At 34.5% G+C, this 20146-nt stretch overlaps 1 protein-coding gene across 1 annotated transcript in view; it reads right to left on the reverse strand.

The window, feature by feature from the left end:
• LOC143921580 (protein O-mannosyl-transferase TMTC1-like) overlaps nt 1–6668 on the reverse strand; it is a 380756-nt gene extending 374088 nt beyond the window's left edge. Inside the window, exon 1 of the mRNA XM_077444931.1 lies at nt 6391–6668. Within this exon, the coding sequence (XP_077301057.1) occupies nt 6391–6668 (278 nt within the window). The remainder of the gene's footprint in view (nt 1–6390) is intronic.
• Between the last annotated feature and the right edge of the window lie 13478 nt (nt 6669–20146).

The following is a 20146-nucleotide window of genomic DNA, read 5'->3' on the forward strand; positions in this document are numbered from 1 at the left end:
ACTAAAACAAGATAGTGGCGAATTTATTTGACGCGTCCGAAAAGGACGAAGTGCTGAAAGAGACCACTTACTTACTTGTACCGTGGACGGTGCAGTCTCTTCGGGTCACCTGAATTGCATTTTAAAATGTTCTTGTTTGTTTTACGATCCCGGAAATTTACTGAGAAACGTGCACGATATATATTGTATAACGAGTGAGTGTGTTTTCGATGGTTAATTGAGGGCGTGGAAGACATAAGGGATTAATTTTTGGCACGTATTCCAAAGAAAAAGAGGGAAAATTTCGCTGCTAATGGACTTTGCTAGTTTATTATGATCCTTCAAGGTGATATTTCAAAAAAAAAATCCGTCTGAGAAATTTCAGATTAGAACTTGCGTTTTATAAAGAAAGTGTGTGTGAGTACATACTTTTTGGAACGATGTAGTCTCGTGAGAATTATTGAAAAAGTGTTTTGTAAACTACGTACATTTATAATAAGTATGAAGTTTTTTAGTCGATGTGCATTTATTTAAAAATTAAGTTGAGATTTTATGAAAATATTGTTTGTAGATTTTTGTATAAAAAAGTTCGAACATTCGGAATATGATTCGAATGTACATAAATAAGGAAAAATGTATATGCCGAATGTTAAAATCAAATGAAACGTAAAGAAATGATATCATTGAAATGATTTTGTACAAAGTTAATCTAAAAATCCAAAAATGAATACTTTTGATATATATTTTTTATAAACGATGACATAAAAGAAATATTTGCATATTAATCATATTATAATATGTAAATGAAAAGAAATACAGATTGTAACAATTTTTTATAGAATTAATGTAACATTATATATGTATCATTTAAATTTTATTATATTATTAAGCAATTATTTTTACATAATTTTTTTTTTATTATCTTTCTACTGTTCATAAATGTGTTAACAATACTTTTAATGTTACTGTTCTAGTGATCATTTTCTTTCATGATTTTTTTCTAATTATTGTAATTCTAATATTTCTTTTATTAAAATATAAAAGCATAAGGCGTGCTATGAGAAAAAGCTCAACAATTTTTTTATTATAAAATTCTTACGAAATGTTGGTAATATATATTGTATGTAATTTGAAGAATCGGTTTGTTGTATTCGCACATTTCATTAATATTATAGAAGAAGTTAACCAAATATTTTTTTATTGATATTTTATTATCATTCAGCTGTCTCTGGAGCATACGGTATGTACAATACGAAAAAAATATTCGTATAAAAAATCTGAAATGGCTTACAATTTCGTTGATCCTGAGCAAAGACGTCGTCTTTATGTAATATATTATTCATAATGCTGATAATTTTTGCCTCAGATTTTCTTTTTCAATTCGATCTGTCTATTCAACTTTGGTTGGTGGAAATCCGTGGGTTTTTTTCCTCGTCCGCTTAAGGCTTTGCTGCGTGTTATCTCGGCGTGTGTTTTTGTCTGACATCCAGGGGTGGGTGGCCGTTGGCACGCGAGCTGCCGAAGGTTTCGAGGGCGAAAATGAAATTTTAAACGTTATATCGGATAACAGCCTTCCTTTTTGAAATCCAAATCCTTTCATTTCGCGCTCAAGGAGAAGAGGAATCTTTTAGTCGGGGCTTCGTTTTTTCGGATATAATACAATATAGAATTTTCAAAGCACGTACATTTTTATTTATATTAAATATAATAGAATATTCGCATTGAAATTTCTGATACAAATGAGATTACAGTAAATGGTTAATCATTTAATATTTTTTTCAATTAACAGGTATATGAGCCGTTATAATTGAAAGTGGCATACGTCCACTTTTATTTATTTCGAGAAATATCTCGCAAAATGTTAAATATAATGTTTTGAGTTTAACAATATTTAACAATTCTGGTGGCCTGTTATGGTGGAGATTCTACACATATCAAATTAAAATAAGTGATAACAGTTTGTCAATTAATTCAAACAGAAATATTGTTTTTGGAACTGAAAATTGGACTGCCGCTTTCAAATATAATGACACATATCCCTATGTATATACTTTATCACATTAAAAATTTATAATATTTATCACATAGTGAAGTTATCTTGTAACATGTTGTTATCTCCAGTATATTCTATATATAATGAATTTAAATTAATATCGAACAGTCACATAAAATCAGTAATCTCTGATCGGAAACGATTGATCTTTTCAGCCGGTAAAAATGTAGCGTTTATATATATGTAAATATAAAATATATTAAATTTAAGTCTAACGTACACATTGATAAACCGAAAGCGCTATAAATTTAATAACGAAAACACCACGAGATATAAAAGAAGATAGAATTGCTTGTTATATAGGTATATCATTCAATTCCAACATGTGGAAGGGTTCGTGCAGATCGTAAAGTTGTGTGCTAAATGGGCCACGGGACTTGCGGTAAACATGCCCTGAATTCAACCCCTTGCCTGCGCTTCTTTTGTTCTTGCACCACTTTCACACGTGAGGTAGAATAAACGTTCCACAACCGTGAGAAACATACATATATGTAAGTTAGCGTCTGTGAAACTAGGGGGTGGCTCAATTTGTACGACGAGTAAAAAATCGGATACGGTAAATAAAATCTCGTAAATCGTCGCAATGCTTATTGCGAACATTGATAGACGTCGAACATTTTTTTACTGAGTATATACATACGTGATAGTTTTGGAGCAGAGGCTCTCCAAGTGTAATATTCAGACTGCCAGAAAATATTTAAAAAAAACACGCCTACAAAAATGTATGTACGCCTAAGCCTAGTGAAAATAGTAGAGTTGTTATAACAAGGGTCTCATTATTCAATCTATATTGTATCATATATATAATATCGCTATTCTGTGTGTCTGTGTGTGTATCTGCAATAACGCTCGCCATAATATAATAGTCGTTTCGATTTGACATATGTACGTCACAGTTAAAACACTGCCAACAAAATGTACGAATATAATAACGAATCCAGAAAAAGCTTCTATATACAAATGTATACTGTTTGCTACCAATTTTTCCTCTAGCAAAGTCTTTGGACATTTATCGCCATCCTTTGAAAATTTATTTAATTCATTAATTTTTCTATTGATATTTTATACTGTTTATTACCATTTTTATTTCATATTAAATAAAATATATTTAAAAGCTATTAGAAAAAAGTTGAACGCGTGCGGATCGAACACAGGGCCAACACATTTCTTTTATTTATTTATTATTTTTAATTTAATATGCCAACACCCATGCGATGATATGTCGTCGGGGACAACACTAGTTAAGTAATAATAAAGTAAAAATTTCAACAAAATTCGACAATCGAAATCGGAGTTTCCTTACATTAACGCTCAAATGTGCATCGAAATTTGCATATTTGTGAACGTTAACATATGTATGTGTGCGTCATTATCGAATTTTGTTTCTTATACATCTTATATTTTTCAGATACATACATATGTAGATAAAGTCATGGGTTGGTGACATCCAATTTTTTTTAACTTTATGAAACAAAACTTTAGTATTCCCTAAATATGAATATTTACACTCGTGCCAAAAATCTGCATAGCCGTTGGGATTATACGACCTTTCAAAAAGTTAATACACATCGATTCGGGATGTCGAGAGGCGTTCGAAACATTCGCATATCTACATTTGAAAATAAGGTCGGAATGGCCGGATGTTGAAAGATTAATACTGAAATCCCGCTTCTTCCGAAGGTAGACGATGCTCCTGAATATACATTACTCGAAAGGGGGGTCGGGTGGAGGAGACCCCGGTGGGTTGGGGGGAGAATAATTCAAGTGGCGCTTCTTCTTCCTCGCTTCGTGTTAAATTCACTCGCCGCACATTTCAAATGAATAGGAAAGAAGGGAAATGGAGGTGCTCGAACGGGAACCTCGAACAGGGAGGCAAGAGAAACTGGGTTCGTTTAAAGTTTTATTTGGTGCTGGTCTTTGACTGCGAGAAGATTGCTCGGGACGACACTCCCGGGACGAACACAATAACTTCCCTCTGCGGAAAAACTATGGCCTTCGTTCGCGAAAGCCCATTTTCCTATATTTTTTTATGTATTTTCTTCGAGTAGAAGTGCAATCGCCGCCGAAGTTTTTAAATCAAAAGTTGGTTATGAATAAAAGGAGCGAAAAAAAAACGAAGTATATAACTTACTAGAAGTTAATCGCAATATGAATCGGCGAAAAAGTACACGATCAGAGCAATCCCAGAGCGAGAAACTTTTGAATCTTAGAATTGTGGAACAATCGAGTATTTTGGTACTCGATGAAGGATGTTGGTAAATATGTAATACAAGTTTTAAACCAGAAAACATTGAGTTTGAAAAAATAGTGTCTGTAAAATGAGTAGATTATTTTTGTCAAATAATAATATTAAACTAAACGTACAAAATGCTAACCCAATTTATCAGCTGCTATTTCCTACACAACCTACAAAAGCATGGTTTGGATAACCACTCCTTCGTTTGGAATGTTTATTCACCCCTAGTTTTGTTAAGCTGCACAAAGCTCAGTTTGCTCAGGTATTCTTAACGTAAAGCAGATGTAGTTCTGAGCTTTACTAAAGCAATAGAATGTAGAATTAGATTTCAAAGAATTCGAGAAATGGTTTTAAGAGGTGGAGTTGGATAATCATAATAAAGCCAACCGGCAGAACGTTAATAATGCATACATATATATTATAAAATAATTTTTAAAACAATACATAGCTTGCAGAGATTACTAATTTAGCGTTGAATCATCCATCAGGAAAATCGTGTGTATTGGAAAAACATTTAAATAAACCCGATGAAAAATTTCTGTTTGTTCAAAAGAATAAAAATATTGAATAAAAACAAACCCACACGATTGTTTTTTTTTTGATATTCACAATGTCATGAATATTTTTAGTACGTTATAAAATTAAACCAGCTGAATCTAAAAGCAATGTACGTTTGTTAATAAAAAAATTGTAGTCTGTTCGTAAAAATATGCCGTAAATTAGTGACATAAAAATATCAAAATAGTATTTTAAACGAAAGGATTAACCCATTAAACATTAATAACAACAACCGGGTATAACGAAGGATACGATTATATAATTAGCCTTTCTATGAATGATGGCATCTAAGATCACGGCCCTTGGAGCACAGTAATGATTTTGCTAAGCCGAGTTGTTAATATATGTATGTAACTACTGATTTCACCCGGCTTCGCTCGGTATTTGTAATATAAACAGCTTAAATATGGCAAAACAGTTTAATAGTAAACATTCATTTGTTTTTTTGTTAAATTTATTTGAATCGAAAAAAAAAATAATATTCAACGAAAGCAATATTGTCGTTATAGAAACTTTGATTTTTTTTCGATGTTCCAAACAAACCTTACATACAAAGTCTCTTTCGAAATTATATATTAGATTTGTACGTAAAAAAATTAGCACATATAATATATCATATATATATATATAATATAACTATTCGGTGTGTGTGTGTGTCTGTCTGCGATAACGCTAACCATAATATAATAGTCGTTTCGATTTGACAAATGTACGTCACAGTTAAAACACTGCCAGCAAAATGTAAGAATATAATAACGAATCAAGACAAAAACCTGTATATATACTATTTGCCACCAATTTTTAGTCTAGGAAAATAATCTCGGAGCATCTATTGAAAATTAATTGAATTAAATTGGTGTTTTATATTGTTTATATGTAGGTAGGTAGGTAATTTTTACTTATAATTAGTCTTCGGCGGTGGAGCGTGCTTTTTTCCAGCAAAGAGGGTGTTTGGGGGTAATTTTCCAGGGAACAGGGCAAACTATAAAACTAGAGAGCAAAAAAAAAATTCACCGTAAAAATTAACAATGGTGCGCGGGGCCACGCCGGTCTATGCATATAATACACTCGATTGAATTTTCGCTATATTACAAGTCTGTTACTGAGAGTTGGCGCGCTCTCATTCTCACGCACATGCACGCAAAACAGACAGCATCTTTTTACAAGGCTTTTCTGTTTTTATTATTGAATGTAGTGTGATGGCATGCTATGCACCTATTCACAGACACTACACAAACGCATTTGTTCACGCTAACTCTCTTTAACTGACCTATAATGGAAGGAGTGACTTAATATTGCTGTAAGTGACGCCTTTTAAAAACTGGTAATTTGATTTAGCATGGTTTTGAACCATTTTTTCTAATATAAAACAATTAAATATAAATATTTATTTAATTATATTTTAAAGGTGTGTTTTTGAAAAAAATTCGACTGTGAAGCGGATCGGAACACGGGAGCGACACATTTCTTTTATTTTTTTTTATTTATAAACTTAATAAGCCATTGCCCATGCGATGATATTTCATCGGGCACAACACTAGTTAAATATAAAAACAATACTGACCTGAACGTTAATGTAGTCAACGGCCTGTAGGACTTGTGGCTGTTGATATCGGCCATCGGCGTGCCCCAGAAGTCGTTCTTGAACACATGTGTGAGGGGATTCTGCGCCAACACATCCCTGTTCATGGTGATGGCCGGTATGTCATCGTGCACGAAGTCACCCCTAAAGCCATTCACATAGCATGCGACCGATACTAACGCCACCACCCCGTACAAAGCCATTTCACTGGGCGGCGAAGCCTTTTCCTCTCGCACCGTTGCCAAAGGACGCCGCTTCATTTTGAACCACAGCCGTGCTCGAATGGACCACTCTCTATCTACCAATCGGCCATTGCGTTCCTATCGCACCCACGCACATTTCACGAATCACCAATTTGACATGTTCGAACATTCAATTCGTTCCAATTACCATTGAATTTGGATACAATCCTGCAGGGGTAAATTAAGCCGACATTAGTATGAGACCAGTGATTGATTTCCCGGACGCATCGATATGGACATTTTATGAATGAGGAAAATGGGATACGTTTGGAGCTGAACAAAAATTAAACAAAATAAGGCATACGTAATATATAGATATAATAACATAGATGGGCCCCGACGCTCAAGAGATTGTCTTCTTTTTGAAGAGTGCACACAAAACAGTGCACTCTCTCAGTATATATTTTTGCCCTCCATCCTTTTTATTTTATATATGTACGTACGTAACAATATATGAAGTTTTGTGATCATGCAAAAATATGATCTCGAGATTTTGACTGATTTTTTTCATTACTTTCCCCGCACGTATAATCCCCCGCACCCCTCCGTTGTTGGGTCTGCTTTCTCCGGGCAAATTTTCCTGCAATGCCTCATCTATGTTATTCTATATCTATGGAATGTGTACAATCAAAGGTTGTATTTAACATATTTTTTTATTAATTTAATGTTTTTCCCAACCAAATTCAAACGGTTGTTTTGGAGAAGAGTCCCAGGAAAATTACTTTATAAGGAAATAAAAAAAAAAATATTTTTCAATAAAACCTAAAGTTGTCGCCATTGTGGCTCACTGAGTTAACGAGTTTCGTTTCATATCCGGTTTTAGCTTACTCTTCTCGCTAAAAAAGTTAGAACTTTACTGAATTGAAACTTTTTTGTTGCATCCGTTGTAATGCATAGGTATTTTAATGCATTTTACCATGAATGATGGTTTAAATCTTATTTATTGTTATTTTATGTGTGAAATTTTGTATAAATGATAGACAAAACTATGCTTTTAATATACGTAATAACGTGTGCGTGACTTATACAAGGTCGAAATGAGTAGGAACGACTTTTCATTTATATTTCTATAATCAGCTACTTTCTTATGAAAGTGTTTCACTATATGTCACGATCAGCCAAGCTTATATAAAAGTGAATATTAATTTAATTTCATATTTCAATTTTTCAAGTGTTTATTTTTTTGTATGTATTAAAAGAAGGGAATGAACTGAAGTTGTATGCAATTTATATCGATGCTTCCGAGTCGGGCAGGTAGACGAAGTGTTCTCGTTTATTTTGCGAAATTCTCGAGAAAATTAAGCCGGATTTTAATATCTGGACTGATAATGTGCTTCGCGAAATTGAAAACCGTCAAAATGGATGATGGCCGCCCGTCAAATTGTTCGCGGGCCGCAGCAAACGGGCTTCGCTCTCCGAAAAAGAAAAGGGCGAAATAAAAGATGCGAAATGAAATATCGTCGGTGATATATTAAAGAAGTGCGAAACAGCGAAAGCTGGCAGAAGCGAGGTGATGAGAAAGAAAAAAAAAGAACCCACTGAACAGGGTGGAAGGGGGTCTTTACAAAAAAAAAAAACCCGAGCGCTACGGTTATTGTGTATTGTTTTAAACCCATCTCATTTTAAGCCCTAAGCGTTTTATTCAGCAAAAATGACAGACTATTATTTAGAAGGGTGTAGGGGGAAGGAAGGGGGGGGGGTTGCGAACGCGAGAGGATCCGCTTTGTCTATCTCTCCTGGAACACGCTTCCTTCTCGCGAAAAATACACACAAATCGGATGAGTTCAGTTATTCTTAAATTTTCCTATTACGACGCGTATTTCCAGCCTCGCAACAAAGGGCACGAAATTTATCATCTATTTTCAGCACGATTTTTAATTTAATTTCGGGCGCAGAGCGTTGTCCTGGAGTCCAGCGAAATCTGAAAAGAAAAAATAAATACTGTTAATTAATCTTGTATACATTAGCATTGTAAGAAAGTGCATTTATTTAAGTTCAGCGGTGACATTAGCGCCTCTTGTTCTCATATTCAAATTGTACCATTTTGTTAGGCACTCCCGTCCTCCTCCTCTCTCTCTCTCTCTCTCTCTTGCTCTCACTTTCGTTATTTATATTTTTTTGTTTTTCCTACCCAAGATAAATCGTCTGCCTAAAGAGGCTCGGAAATTAAAAAATAAAAACCTTTTTTGTTGCTTCAGGATATTACCAATATAATTTTCGCACAGAAAATATGGAAACACTTTCAAGAAAAGCCAACAAAGGCCTTTTTTATTTAGAATATGTTCATTATTTTTTATGTGAAAATTAACGTTTGTACTTCTGGAGACGTATCACTGTTATTAAATTGAAAAATTTCCAAGTTTATTTGCATAACAAAAGTACATATCTTACAAAAGCCAATAACACGTGTGTACGAACTATAAAATTAAAATAAACCGAATACCTATTTGTTTCACCATTAAATGTGTTTACATACTCATAATAAGCCAATTTCAATTCAAACAAAGTTTTCCTTTCAGGTGCCCTCACGGAGAAATATTTTTTAGAATCGAGTATGTGGAAGGTCTTATAAAAGTGTTGGATTTGAAGTTGTAAATGTAGAAAAATAGATATTGTGTTCAAACCGAATTTTGGAACGTCAGAAGCCAATTGCAAGTTGTCAAACTTTCCGAAAATCGATTGTTGTTGCCACTGTGACTCGCTTAGATGAAGCAGGTCTTAATTTACTTACTTAAATAAAAAATCATATTGAACGAGAAAGAATACATATACATTCAAACTGTTTGAGTGCCTTATAAATGTTAAGATTTTATATACATTGATGGAACCTACTGAATCCGTTTTTGTTAGAACATTGTAGTATCTGTACTAGGGTTAAAAATTGTCTTGTAAGTAAAAGGGTTAACGGGAGAAAATACACTTATTTTATTCGTGTGAAGACAAAAAACAAAATTTTCAAAAATAACAGCAGCATCCTAAGCACCGATAAGTCGCCGGTTTTGATCCCATGAGCTGACCGCCATTGAAAAGAATTTATTCTGATAAGAATTATTGATTATATAAGTATTAATTATTAAATATTATAAGAATTTATAATATTTAATTCTGCTGGTCAGACTTGGATATTTGAGACTCCGAGTCGATTGTTTCCTATCAAAGTATGCCAATTTATCAGATTTCATTGTTGAAGCGGTTCCTCCAAAAAACCATCCTATCCACTATGTCACCACTATTTTAATATGATTTCAAAAATTCATTATCTTTAACAAAGATGTCATGCTAATTTTCTTATATGTATATAGTATTATGCTTATATGTATGTCTGGTCACATTGACGCGTTAGAGTATTCTGTAATGTCACTGGGGCGAATATGTAATATGTAAATAAATAAAAGCTCCACATGCTTTTGCCACAATGTCAACACGTTCAAGATTCTGCAAAAAAAAAAAATTGTTGACCATTGATCTACATGCCAATGTATTCAAAGACAAAAAACAACATTTTAAGTTGAATTATGAGATAAAAACACTGTATTTGTGATTCGTAATCAAAGACTTTAACCTTAGAAATGAAAGCACTTTGATCGAAGATGCAAAACACGCAGACAAATGAAGCAATTTATCTCGTGATCTGTCAAACAAATTCGACCCAGGAGTAGGGGTGCATTTTTTCAGCCTTCAACCCCAAGACAGAGGGTATACCAAAAAAAAAAAAAAAAATGCAATAGACGTCTACCGAGGGGCGATAGAATTACACACGTGACGGATTCTAGCAGTCACTTATTTGAATTCCTGACGCGCGGTGAAAACGGTCGCTGGCGGCGGAATGAGCTTATAAAAAATATAAACTGCGCCGAACAAAAGCTCATGGTGGCATTGGAGGGGATAGTCGGCAGAAGGTGTACGAGTGAAGGAAAGAAAGGGATGTGGGGGAGGGAAAAGAAAGTGGCGACCGAAAGGGGGTGGTGAGGGATGAAAGGGAGCCGAAGAAAGGAAGAAATCCACGCCAGACCGTAAATTACGGCTCTCACGTACGTCTACGGAGGAGGTGTCACGCAATACGTGGAGGAAGACCTCCCCGACAGGGGGTGCTAGTCTCGTTATTCAATTCTGCTACAGCCCCATCGTGAGCGGTAGCACCTCGCTAATACGTTTCTCGTTATCACGGCATAACAAGTACACGTGTACATTTGTATGAATATGAAGAATTACAATACTTATTTAATGTTGTATTGATGATTTCAATACAATCCTTTACTACTTTCAATACTTTCAATACTTTCAATATAATACTTAAATGTTGTATTGATGTTTTTTATAAGTTGTAATGTGCTCAAATACAACATGAACATTGATCTGTAGCTCTTAGAGTACACATTAAGTTACACTAGTGATGTGCCCGTTGATTTCAACGGGTGGTTTCGGGAATGAATTGATACACGAATTAAAATAAAGTCATATGTTATATATAAATATGATTTAGGGTAATTTATAGGCGCGCACGCGCACGTATTGTTAATTGTAAGAAGTTGAGTGCGCACATTACACGCTCACCGATCCAACCCATTCAAAATGATGAATGAATGTGTGTGTGTCACCCGTCACCCGGCCTGACGTCACATGACGTTTCACACCCCCCCCACTTCCCCGATACCACGCTTCCCCCGTCTCCTCGACTACTTGACTCTGATAGTGTCTCCACGGTCCGACATATTTATTTATTTAACTTATTATTTATAATAATGTTACGTACGCCGCGGATTGAGCGAATTGCACTTAGACCAACGGATATCTGTTATCGGATTAACTAAATGCATGCACTTACTTCCAAAGATTATATCTGGACTCTAAGTGCATTTAGGCTAAACAATGACCATTATTAGTTATTTCTCAGAATCGGTACGGGGAGACCCAATGTCATGGAAATACATATCCGAATACGTGACTATACAACAGGTAAACATATTAGGCGTCCTGAGAGATCTACCCTTTATAAGGCGGTACGTAGGCGATATCATGTCATTCTGGACGGAGCAGTGACAGTGTGTGTAACTCCTTAATCATCAATAAATGCTGTGAAACGACTGTTGGCCTTTTACTTGGATCCTCCACCCACCCCTACGCAACAATAATAATAACAATAAAATTACCAGTATGACCTGACAGGTTTCCCCAAAGCGTCACACCAGTTTTACAAAACAAAGGTAAGAAAATAACAAAATAAAAACAATAAAAATTCCAATTATTCATCTCATTCAAATAGTCTCTTGTTGTATTTCAAGAAACTAACCAGCTCATCAACATGACAATTGAACACGTCCAAATGCTCATCAATAACATTAAGGAACCGGATAGTCTTTACAAGAGACGAGTTACTGAAGGCAGACATTTTACGAGCAAAAGTAAATGATGACGCAAAGCTCTACCGCATTCAGGCGCCGAAAATTTTAATTCCAATAAAATCGAAGGGTTGTCGATTCTTCCCTTTAATACTCCAAAGAAATATTTGGAAATGGCAATAATTATTCTCGAAGATAGTGAGTCAAAGCCTAGCATACCTTGTAAAAAGGCAGTGGGAAATAAATTTATATTTCTTCATATAAAGGCATCTAAGAAATTTTGACCTGACAGGTTGCCCCAATGTGACCTGACAGGTTGCCCCTAAGTGTTACATCAGTCTTACAAAAAAAGGAAAGAACAATAAAAATTACCAATCAATCATCTCATTCAAATAGATTCGTGTTGAATCTCATGAAATATGACATTACAATAAATTATATACCCACATCGGGTCCGTTTTTAATAACCTCTTATTACTTCCACTTACGATCACTAAGAAAAATTTTGGCTCTTATCCGATCGTTTTCATGAAAAAATGTATATAGAAAACAACACCACACACTGTTATTTATAAGATAGGCTGTTCTATAAAAACATTGAAACAAAATATATGAAAGAAAACATGTTTATAAAAACTGATATTCAATTGTAAGAAATGATAATTTATCGTCATAAACTTTACTTAAAGTCAAACGAATATAATAGAATACTATGTATGGACATACATATGTACATATATGTATATCCTCTTTATATGGGGCTATAATGTTTTGAAGAAGATTATTTGGAGAAACGCTGGTTCCAATACGCTTTACAGTTATGTACGTGCATTAAGTGAGTCGACTCTCGCCGTATGCAGTAATAATTGAAATTTTATTAGAAGCTACGAGCGCTTTTACAGCTAACCGTATATGTTAAGTTTGTCGATTCGCTCGCTCGAGGTACATTTTTCATTTTATAGCCGGGACACCGTAAAAAGATGTCACCGGACGAATATGGCAGATACGGGCAAGAATTCAAAGTGTGCCTCGTAAAAAAAGGGTAGAAAATTAGAGGGACGACACGGCTACGTCCGAACGAAACTTGCACGCATCAGCACTTTACGACAAAAGAAAGTGAATACTCGCAATCGATTAAGAAAATCATGGAACGGCGAAAATCAATTTGAACGTCGTTTCTTTTATCTGGTAGAGGAAAATGTGCCTATTCATACAAACGCACTGTGCCAAAGCATTCATATGCCTTCTACATACATATACTGATAATTCCTAGACTATGTATGATATGTCTTCGAATTATCAGAAACATTAAAATTAAGATTATTTCCATCAGAAAGATGAAAAATCACAAATCATACGGAAAAGACTGAATTCAGGCGAGTTTTTTAAGAGGTTGGATGACAACGTGACGAATCTATATTTATCCCAATTCATAAGAAGGGATCAACGGAAAAAATCGGAAATTACAGAACAGTCTCACTCATTTCTCATCCAAGTAAAGTATTGCTCTACATATGTAAATATATCAGGCGTCGGCAACCTTCATTGGCCACGTGTCAAAATCTACCAAAATGTGACCGAAATAAGATGTTTTGGGTCAGTGGATATTTTCATTTTAAAACAGTCGACTAGTGAATAATAAGATAAATTTTATTGAGAAATAATTACAATAGTTCAACTTTAAATATTAAAAAATAACAAAATGAAATAAAATTCCAATTCAAATTATTCAAAATAAAAATAAACAAGACAGATAGAAGCGTCTGAATTTTAGATTTTTTTTTTTATAATAATAATAACAATAATATGACCAATGTGACCTGACAGGTTGCCCCAAAGTGTCACACCAGTCTTACAAAAAAAGAAAATAGCAAATAAAAGAACAATAAAAATTACCAATCATTCATCTCATTCAAATAGACTCGAGTTTAATCTCATGAAACATGACATGACAATTGAACAGGTCCAAATATTCATCTATCACATTAAGGAACCGGAAAGCCTTTACAAGAGACGAGTCATTGAAAGCAGACGTTTTCGCAGACGCAAATCTTTACCACAATCAGGCGCCGAAAATTTAAATTCCTATAAAATCGAAGGGTTGTCAATTCTTCCCTTTAATACTCCAAAGAAATATTTGGTTATGGCAATATTGAGTCAAAGCCTAGCATACCTTGTAAAAAGGCAGTAGGAAATAAATAGGGGTAATATTTATATTTCCTCATATAAAGGCATCTAAGAAACCTTTATAGATAGTTAAGTTGCTCCTATATTTACTTAAATTAATTTCATATGTCAAAATATTTACTCACATTTAATTTTTTAAAAGATAAAGAATTTGTAGGAAGTGATATTCAACATATTGAGATGATTGTCAAACTTTTAAAATCGATCATTTATAAACTTAAAAGCATATACAAACCTAAAATTTGATACAAATTCAAAAATGGACACACAAGATCTGTGCACTAAGCCATCGATTTGTATGCTTTGATAGAATTTTAAAATAAGACTGAAATTGCACTAATAGTTCAATTTTGCGAAATCGTATACTTATCGCCTTTATAGTTTAAGGATGCAATACAAACACAGGATAAGTACCGCACAATCCAAGTTAATCGAATCTAAACATCACTGTTCAATTTCGCAAAGCTCTAAGCCCTCAGGATTGAGCCGTTTATATGTATGCTATAGCATTTTCGCGCAGTATGAAATCTTGTACCGTCACTTGAAGCACTTCTTGCACACAACGTCAGAATAACATTATGTGTAAGTCGACAGTGCTCCGAAAATCTCTTCTCTGACTTCGTGTTAAGACCTTATCACACTTTAGCACACGAGCTTCGGAAACAGCTTAAGCCCCTCGGCAACAATCAACCCCAACAGAAGGAGGTTCGGACGACGAGAGCCGTTAATACTCTGCGAATAAAATAAAACATAAACGAGGGCAAGAAAAAACCGTACAAAAAGCGCATAGCTCTCTATTAGAATGACGTTAATATTTAAAAGTTGTCCCCTTCGTTTTGGGAAAGCTCGTCGTCCTGATGGATTTGTCTTCATTAGTGCTGCGCCACGCTTCACTACACTACCTTTTTGGGGTACCCGAGACAAAATGCTCTTCTTTTAATTTATCACGCGCCGAGAAAAGAGAAGTCCTTCATAATCTACGGGAAAACACCGACAAAAGCCACACTACTTCAGAGTGCGATTTTCAGTCCACCTTCGTCTGTTTTCTTTTCTCCTTTTTCTCTGGCCATTCTACAATTTATCTTTGTTAAGACTGTCGGTGCGTCTTGACGTACTACCCGAAGGAGTGTTCGGTTGCGTGCAATATACGCTAACATTCACCGAATTAATGTGCGTGACCGACAAAGTGTTCCAATGTTACTAATTATGTTCCTTAATTTTCGTCCGTGGCGATAAAGCCTTGAACTTCGTAACTGAAATATTCAGATTCAGATCTCTGAGAGCATTGAGATATCCATTTGATATACATATATGGGTATATTAAGTATTTTAGGATACCGACAAGATTGGAATGTTCTTCAAACAGTCAATTTCAAACTTTGCAAAATCATTCAAACAAATATTCTCATATTCTGTCATGTTATGAAGAAGACTTTTTTCTAATGGTTATCCTACAAGAGTTGCGATTATATTTTATTATTTATTTTTATACACATATGTATATGTACATATGTATGAATATATATATTATATATACATATACATATGTATACCAGGAAGGCCTAACAGGTAAACCCCAACGCGTCTTCCAGGCCAATTACAAACATCGATAAACAATTATATATGTATACAGACTCTATTGAAAAACTCGATATACTAATATTTCGAGAAATACAATGTTTTTACAGAATATTTATATATCAGCAAATTCGAGATGCTATAAATGAGAATTTCGCGAGAGAGGAAATGTTGCAAAATTGGTGGAAATGTTGAAAAAACGTTTCAATAAAATCAGATAAATTGGCAAACTCTGTAGTCATACATATGTATATCCAAAATCAGGCCACTCAGTTGAAAGCATCACACGCTGAACACTGAGATATTTTGCTGGCTTATGCTTATAACACTAATTTGATAATGATCTCTAGACTTGTGACTTACTTTTTATTATAAAATAAACCTAAGAAGTTTTTTGAACATACCACATGAATAATAAAAAGCTTTCAAAATGTATATATGTGATGTTTATCGTTATTAATTTTGAAATGATTTAACTATAAAGAATTGGTTAAAAAGCAGCTTAGAATTTTATATTCAATATTCTCTATCATTTCATAAAATTACAATTGAATATGATCTGTATTTAAATATATGTAAATAGTTGAAATAAAGCCTCGTAAAAGATTGATTATTCTTTTCCTTCCTATAAACTTTTAGCTGTGGAAATTTCGGTGATGAATAGAAACTTCTATCAATTGATCAATCACTATATCAATGTGACATACTTGGTCTGAATCAAAAGAACATATTTATCATTGGTAAGTAAATAATTTTTGGAGGACTATATATATGTAGGTAGGTAAACATAATAATATAAGGGAAGATTGAATGTCTATTTGAATAAAAATAAATTCATTTAAAAAAAGTTTTTTTTATTGTGTGTAAGTTTAAGTTGTGTTGTCTATTGTTATTGTTATTTTTAATATTCTCAAGAGGCATCGTCGATAAACTTAGAAAAACTTGGTCAAATTTATTTATTTATCTAACTTAGTCGTGGCGTTTTCAACTTTGGCCTGGACCGTCGGAAACTTTTGCGTTCAAGTTTATCCCGACCACCTCCCCATCAAAAAATGTGGGACTTTCCACTTCACCTCCATCCCCTCCAGCCTCCTTGTAGTTCGACTCCCCTACGACGTACATCAAGATCGTGGTCGTGCTAGCGATACACCTCTTCTACATAGCCGTGGTCGCAAAACCGATGAGGTATCTCAAAAGCTCGGAAACTGACGATGTAGGACGGGCAAAGCAGCGAGTCGGACTTCTCCCTAAGGGGTGTCGAAATACAAAGTGGGTGGTAGGCGGGTGGAAGCAGTTGTGGGAGACTCGACGGCGATGTGTGTGTAACTTTAAAGTTCTTGTTGGTTGCTTTAATAATGTTGTTAGCTCGGGCGAGGTTTGGGGTACGTGGCCAAGTTTCGCCTTTAACTACTTCTACGCCTTCCAAATTTATACACTCGCTTATACTTTGTCAACTTTTTTTGCTCAGCAGAACTTCGCTACTGGCGTTCGGGGGAGGCAGGACGAGGGTGTGGCGAGATGCACTTCGGGAAGTGGTGAGATGTGTAATTCAAAAGGGGTGCGCCTTTAATTTGTTTCCATGCTGGATTCATATGAAATTTTGTTAAAAAGTTAGAATTCACGACGAGCCTGGAATTTAATATTTAAAAAATACTTATTTTTTTACAAGCATTTTATAAGGTTCACTCTGTTAGTTCAGTGACATTTCTGCCCGTCAAAAAATTGTCAACTCATTTTGAACCACATCCACTTTTCTAGTTGCTTTGATATCTTACTGACATACATACATATATGAAGACTACATAGATAACATTGAAGTAAGCTTATGTATCCGACAAGAAGCTAGAGGAGTTTAATCATTAAAGAACTCTTTTTCTTACTACTTTTATAACTCATCTAATTTAAACTTAATATTACAAGCTTTTGTACTTTCTCGTATTCCTTTTTATATTTTGAAGCATGTATGTATGTGTGATGAATAATGAAGCATTATGAAAGTTGAATAAATCGATTCTGTTCATATTGAAAAACCTCATCATTTATTTTAAGAAGTAACTTTCTGATACCATTTTTGTATCATGATCAGTTGAAAAAGGTTATAGAAAATTATGCAAGAATATGTACGTTATTATTATTTTTATAGCCGACACATATGTATGATATATGATACTAGATATGAACCGTAAGATTAAAAATATTCTGTATATAAAATTTATGAATAATTTAATAAAATAAAATTTACATAAACAAATATGCCTTGTTGGAAGAAGATGAGAAGAGTTTAATTTATTCAAAGCCATATTTATTATTGAATTAATAAGCTTCTCAAATTAGCATTTGTATTACAGAATGTTCAAAAATTTTACTATTTTGATTTTTAAATGCCTATATATTTTAATATATGTATATACCTATATATTTTAATAGTTACTTATCTACTGATTGTTTTTACAATTTTATTTATTTATTTTTTATTAGTAATTATAGTACTTATTTTGTAGTTATTATTTAGTATCTTATTTTGGTGTTAGTGTACGGCATGAAGGAAAAAAAGCCCAAAAACTATTTACAATTCCATTAAATGCTCATAATACATTTTATACATAATATGATATTAACTAAAGAATTTCTAAAGTCGTAAAGTTATTCCTACTATAAGTTCTACATGTCTAGGTATTTTTATTTTTTTTATCTTTTAGGGATTAAAAAATGGTAAGAATTTGTACTGATTTTATACGAATCAAATTTCAAAAAATGTGTGAATTGAAATAATTTTTCAAATTATCATTCAGAAATATATCGATGTTCAAATCTACTTATCTTTGTAGCTCATTAATATTGAAATGGTTATAATTCTTATATGTATTATACATTTACAATTATATTTTTCGGAATAAGTTAAGTCAAATATCCATAATCACATTGAATATGAATATGTATTAAACAAGTCTTATTTAAGTTGTGCGTTTTACTTATGAGTGCATTTAAAAGTGATCAAATTTACATAAAAACTACATAATTTCCAATAAAACTTTGTATTTATAATCGGAAAGATTAGATACAGTATTGCGTAGGAGCGATTCCGGTAATCCTCATGAAATATGCAAGGAGCGTAATCGGAATGGCTTCTGCAGACGACACTTCTGGAAGCTGGCGATGAATAGAAATTTGTTACAAACCGCTGCATCATTGCACACGGTCGTAGAGAGGCGGAACACCCACTACTTGATAAATGGGTTATCATTGTCCCAACTTCTGAAACGTCATGTTGCCCATACGCACCCTGCCCACCCCCCACCCGCTAGAAGGAAACTGCTCAGAGAACGCAGTAGGGGTGGATCCGCACTCTAGAAAGTTAGACAAGAGGATGGGATCGATGGAGGCAAAGGAAAGGACCAGTGGCACTTTTTTTTCGCAGAGGTCCGGCTAAATCAGAGTCGTCCCCCCCCGCCCACCCCCTGAGGCAAAAAAGTGACCGGGCAAAACAAATTTTCTTTGTTTCGCGCGGGACCCACGTCAAACGGTCGGCATAAAACGGAGCGCACTGTCACCGACAGTGGCCTTATTTTGTTTCTGACGCAATTTATGGCAGGTTTAGAGGGCAATAAAACGGGGCCGCCTTGGGCAGCCGCCTGCCTAGGCACCCCTGTGGGGTGACCGCCTCCTGCCTGTCCCTCACTAATCACCGACACCTTGCTGGGAATATCTCTTTTTCAATGTCACACACTGACGCGTTCAGCTTTGAAGCTTTGATTGATAATGTCCTCTGTGTGGAGAAAATGCGACGTTTTGTGTGAGTTGAAATTTTTCATAGAGTATTCCTCAAAGCGAATTATCTACTACATATGAAAGTACATGGGTATTACCAAGCAAGCAGGAAAGTGTGACTCGTTCGTTAGCTATGAACCTAGTATGTTGTATATCAAAGACGGTATCCCGACTTTTACGCGACAGACATAAGCGTCCCGACATAACCGCCCCGACATTATCATGCAACGACAAAACCGCGAGAGAAAAAAACCGCGAGAGATATAGCCGGTGACGAAACTGCCTCAGCAAAAAGCGCTCCGCAACAAAATCGCACCAGAATATACGAAAAAATTAAAATATCAATTTTGATTTCGAAACAAGAGCTATCATGAGATTTTTGGGTACGCGTAAGCTCAACGATGCAAATTTAATAATAACTAAAAATAAAACTATCACTGTTTGATCTGTGTACATATATTAAGCCTGTATTGGTTAGAAAGTTTGTTTTGATTTGAGGTTATGGGTTAAACGTCATTCTGTCAGACTCACTGAACAGTGTTACCACCCTGCATAAAGGCCGGTGTGGCAACACCCAAGACCGTTGGCTCAGCAAGCCTCCACAAAACTATTAATATTTATATA

The sequence above is a fragment of the Arctopsyche grandis genome, chromosome 13 (assembly GCF_051622035.1).
Source record: "Arctopsyche grandis isolate Sample6627 chromosome 13, ASM5162203v2, whole genome shotgun sequence".
Taxonomy (NCBI): domain Eukaryota; kingdom Metazoa; phylum Arthropoda; class Insecta; order Trichoptera; family Hydropsychidae; genus Arctopsyche; species Arctopsyche grandis.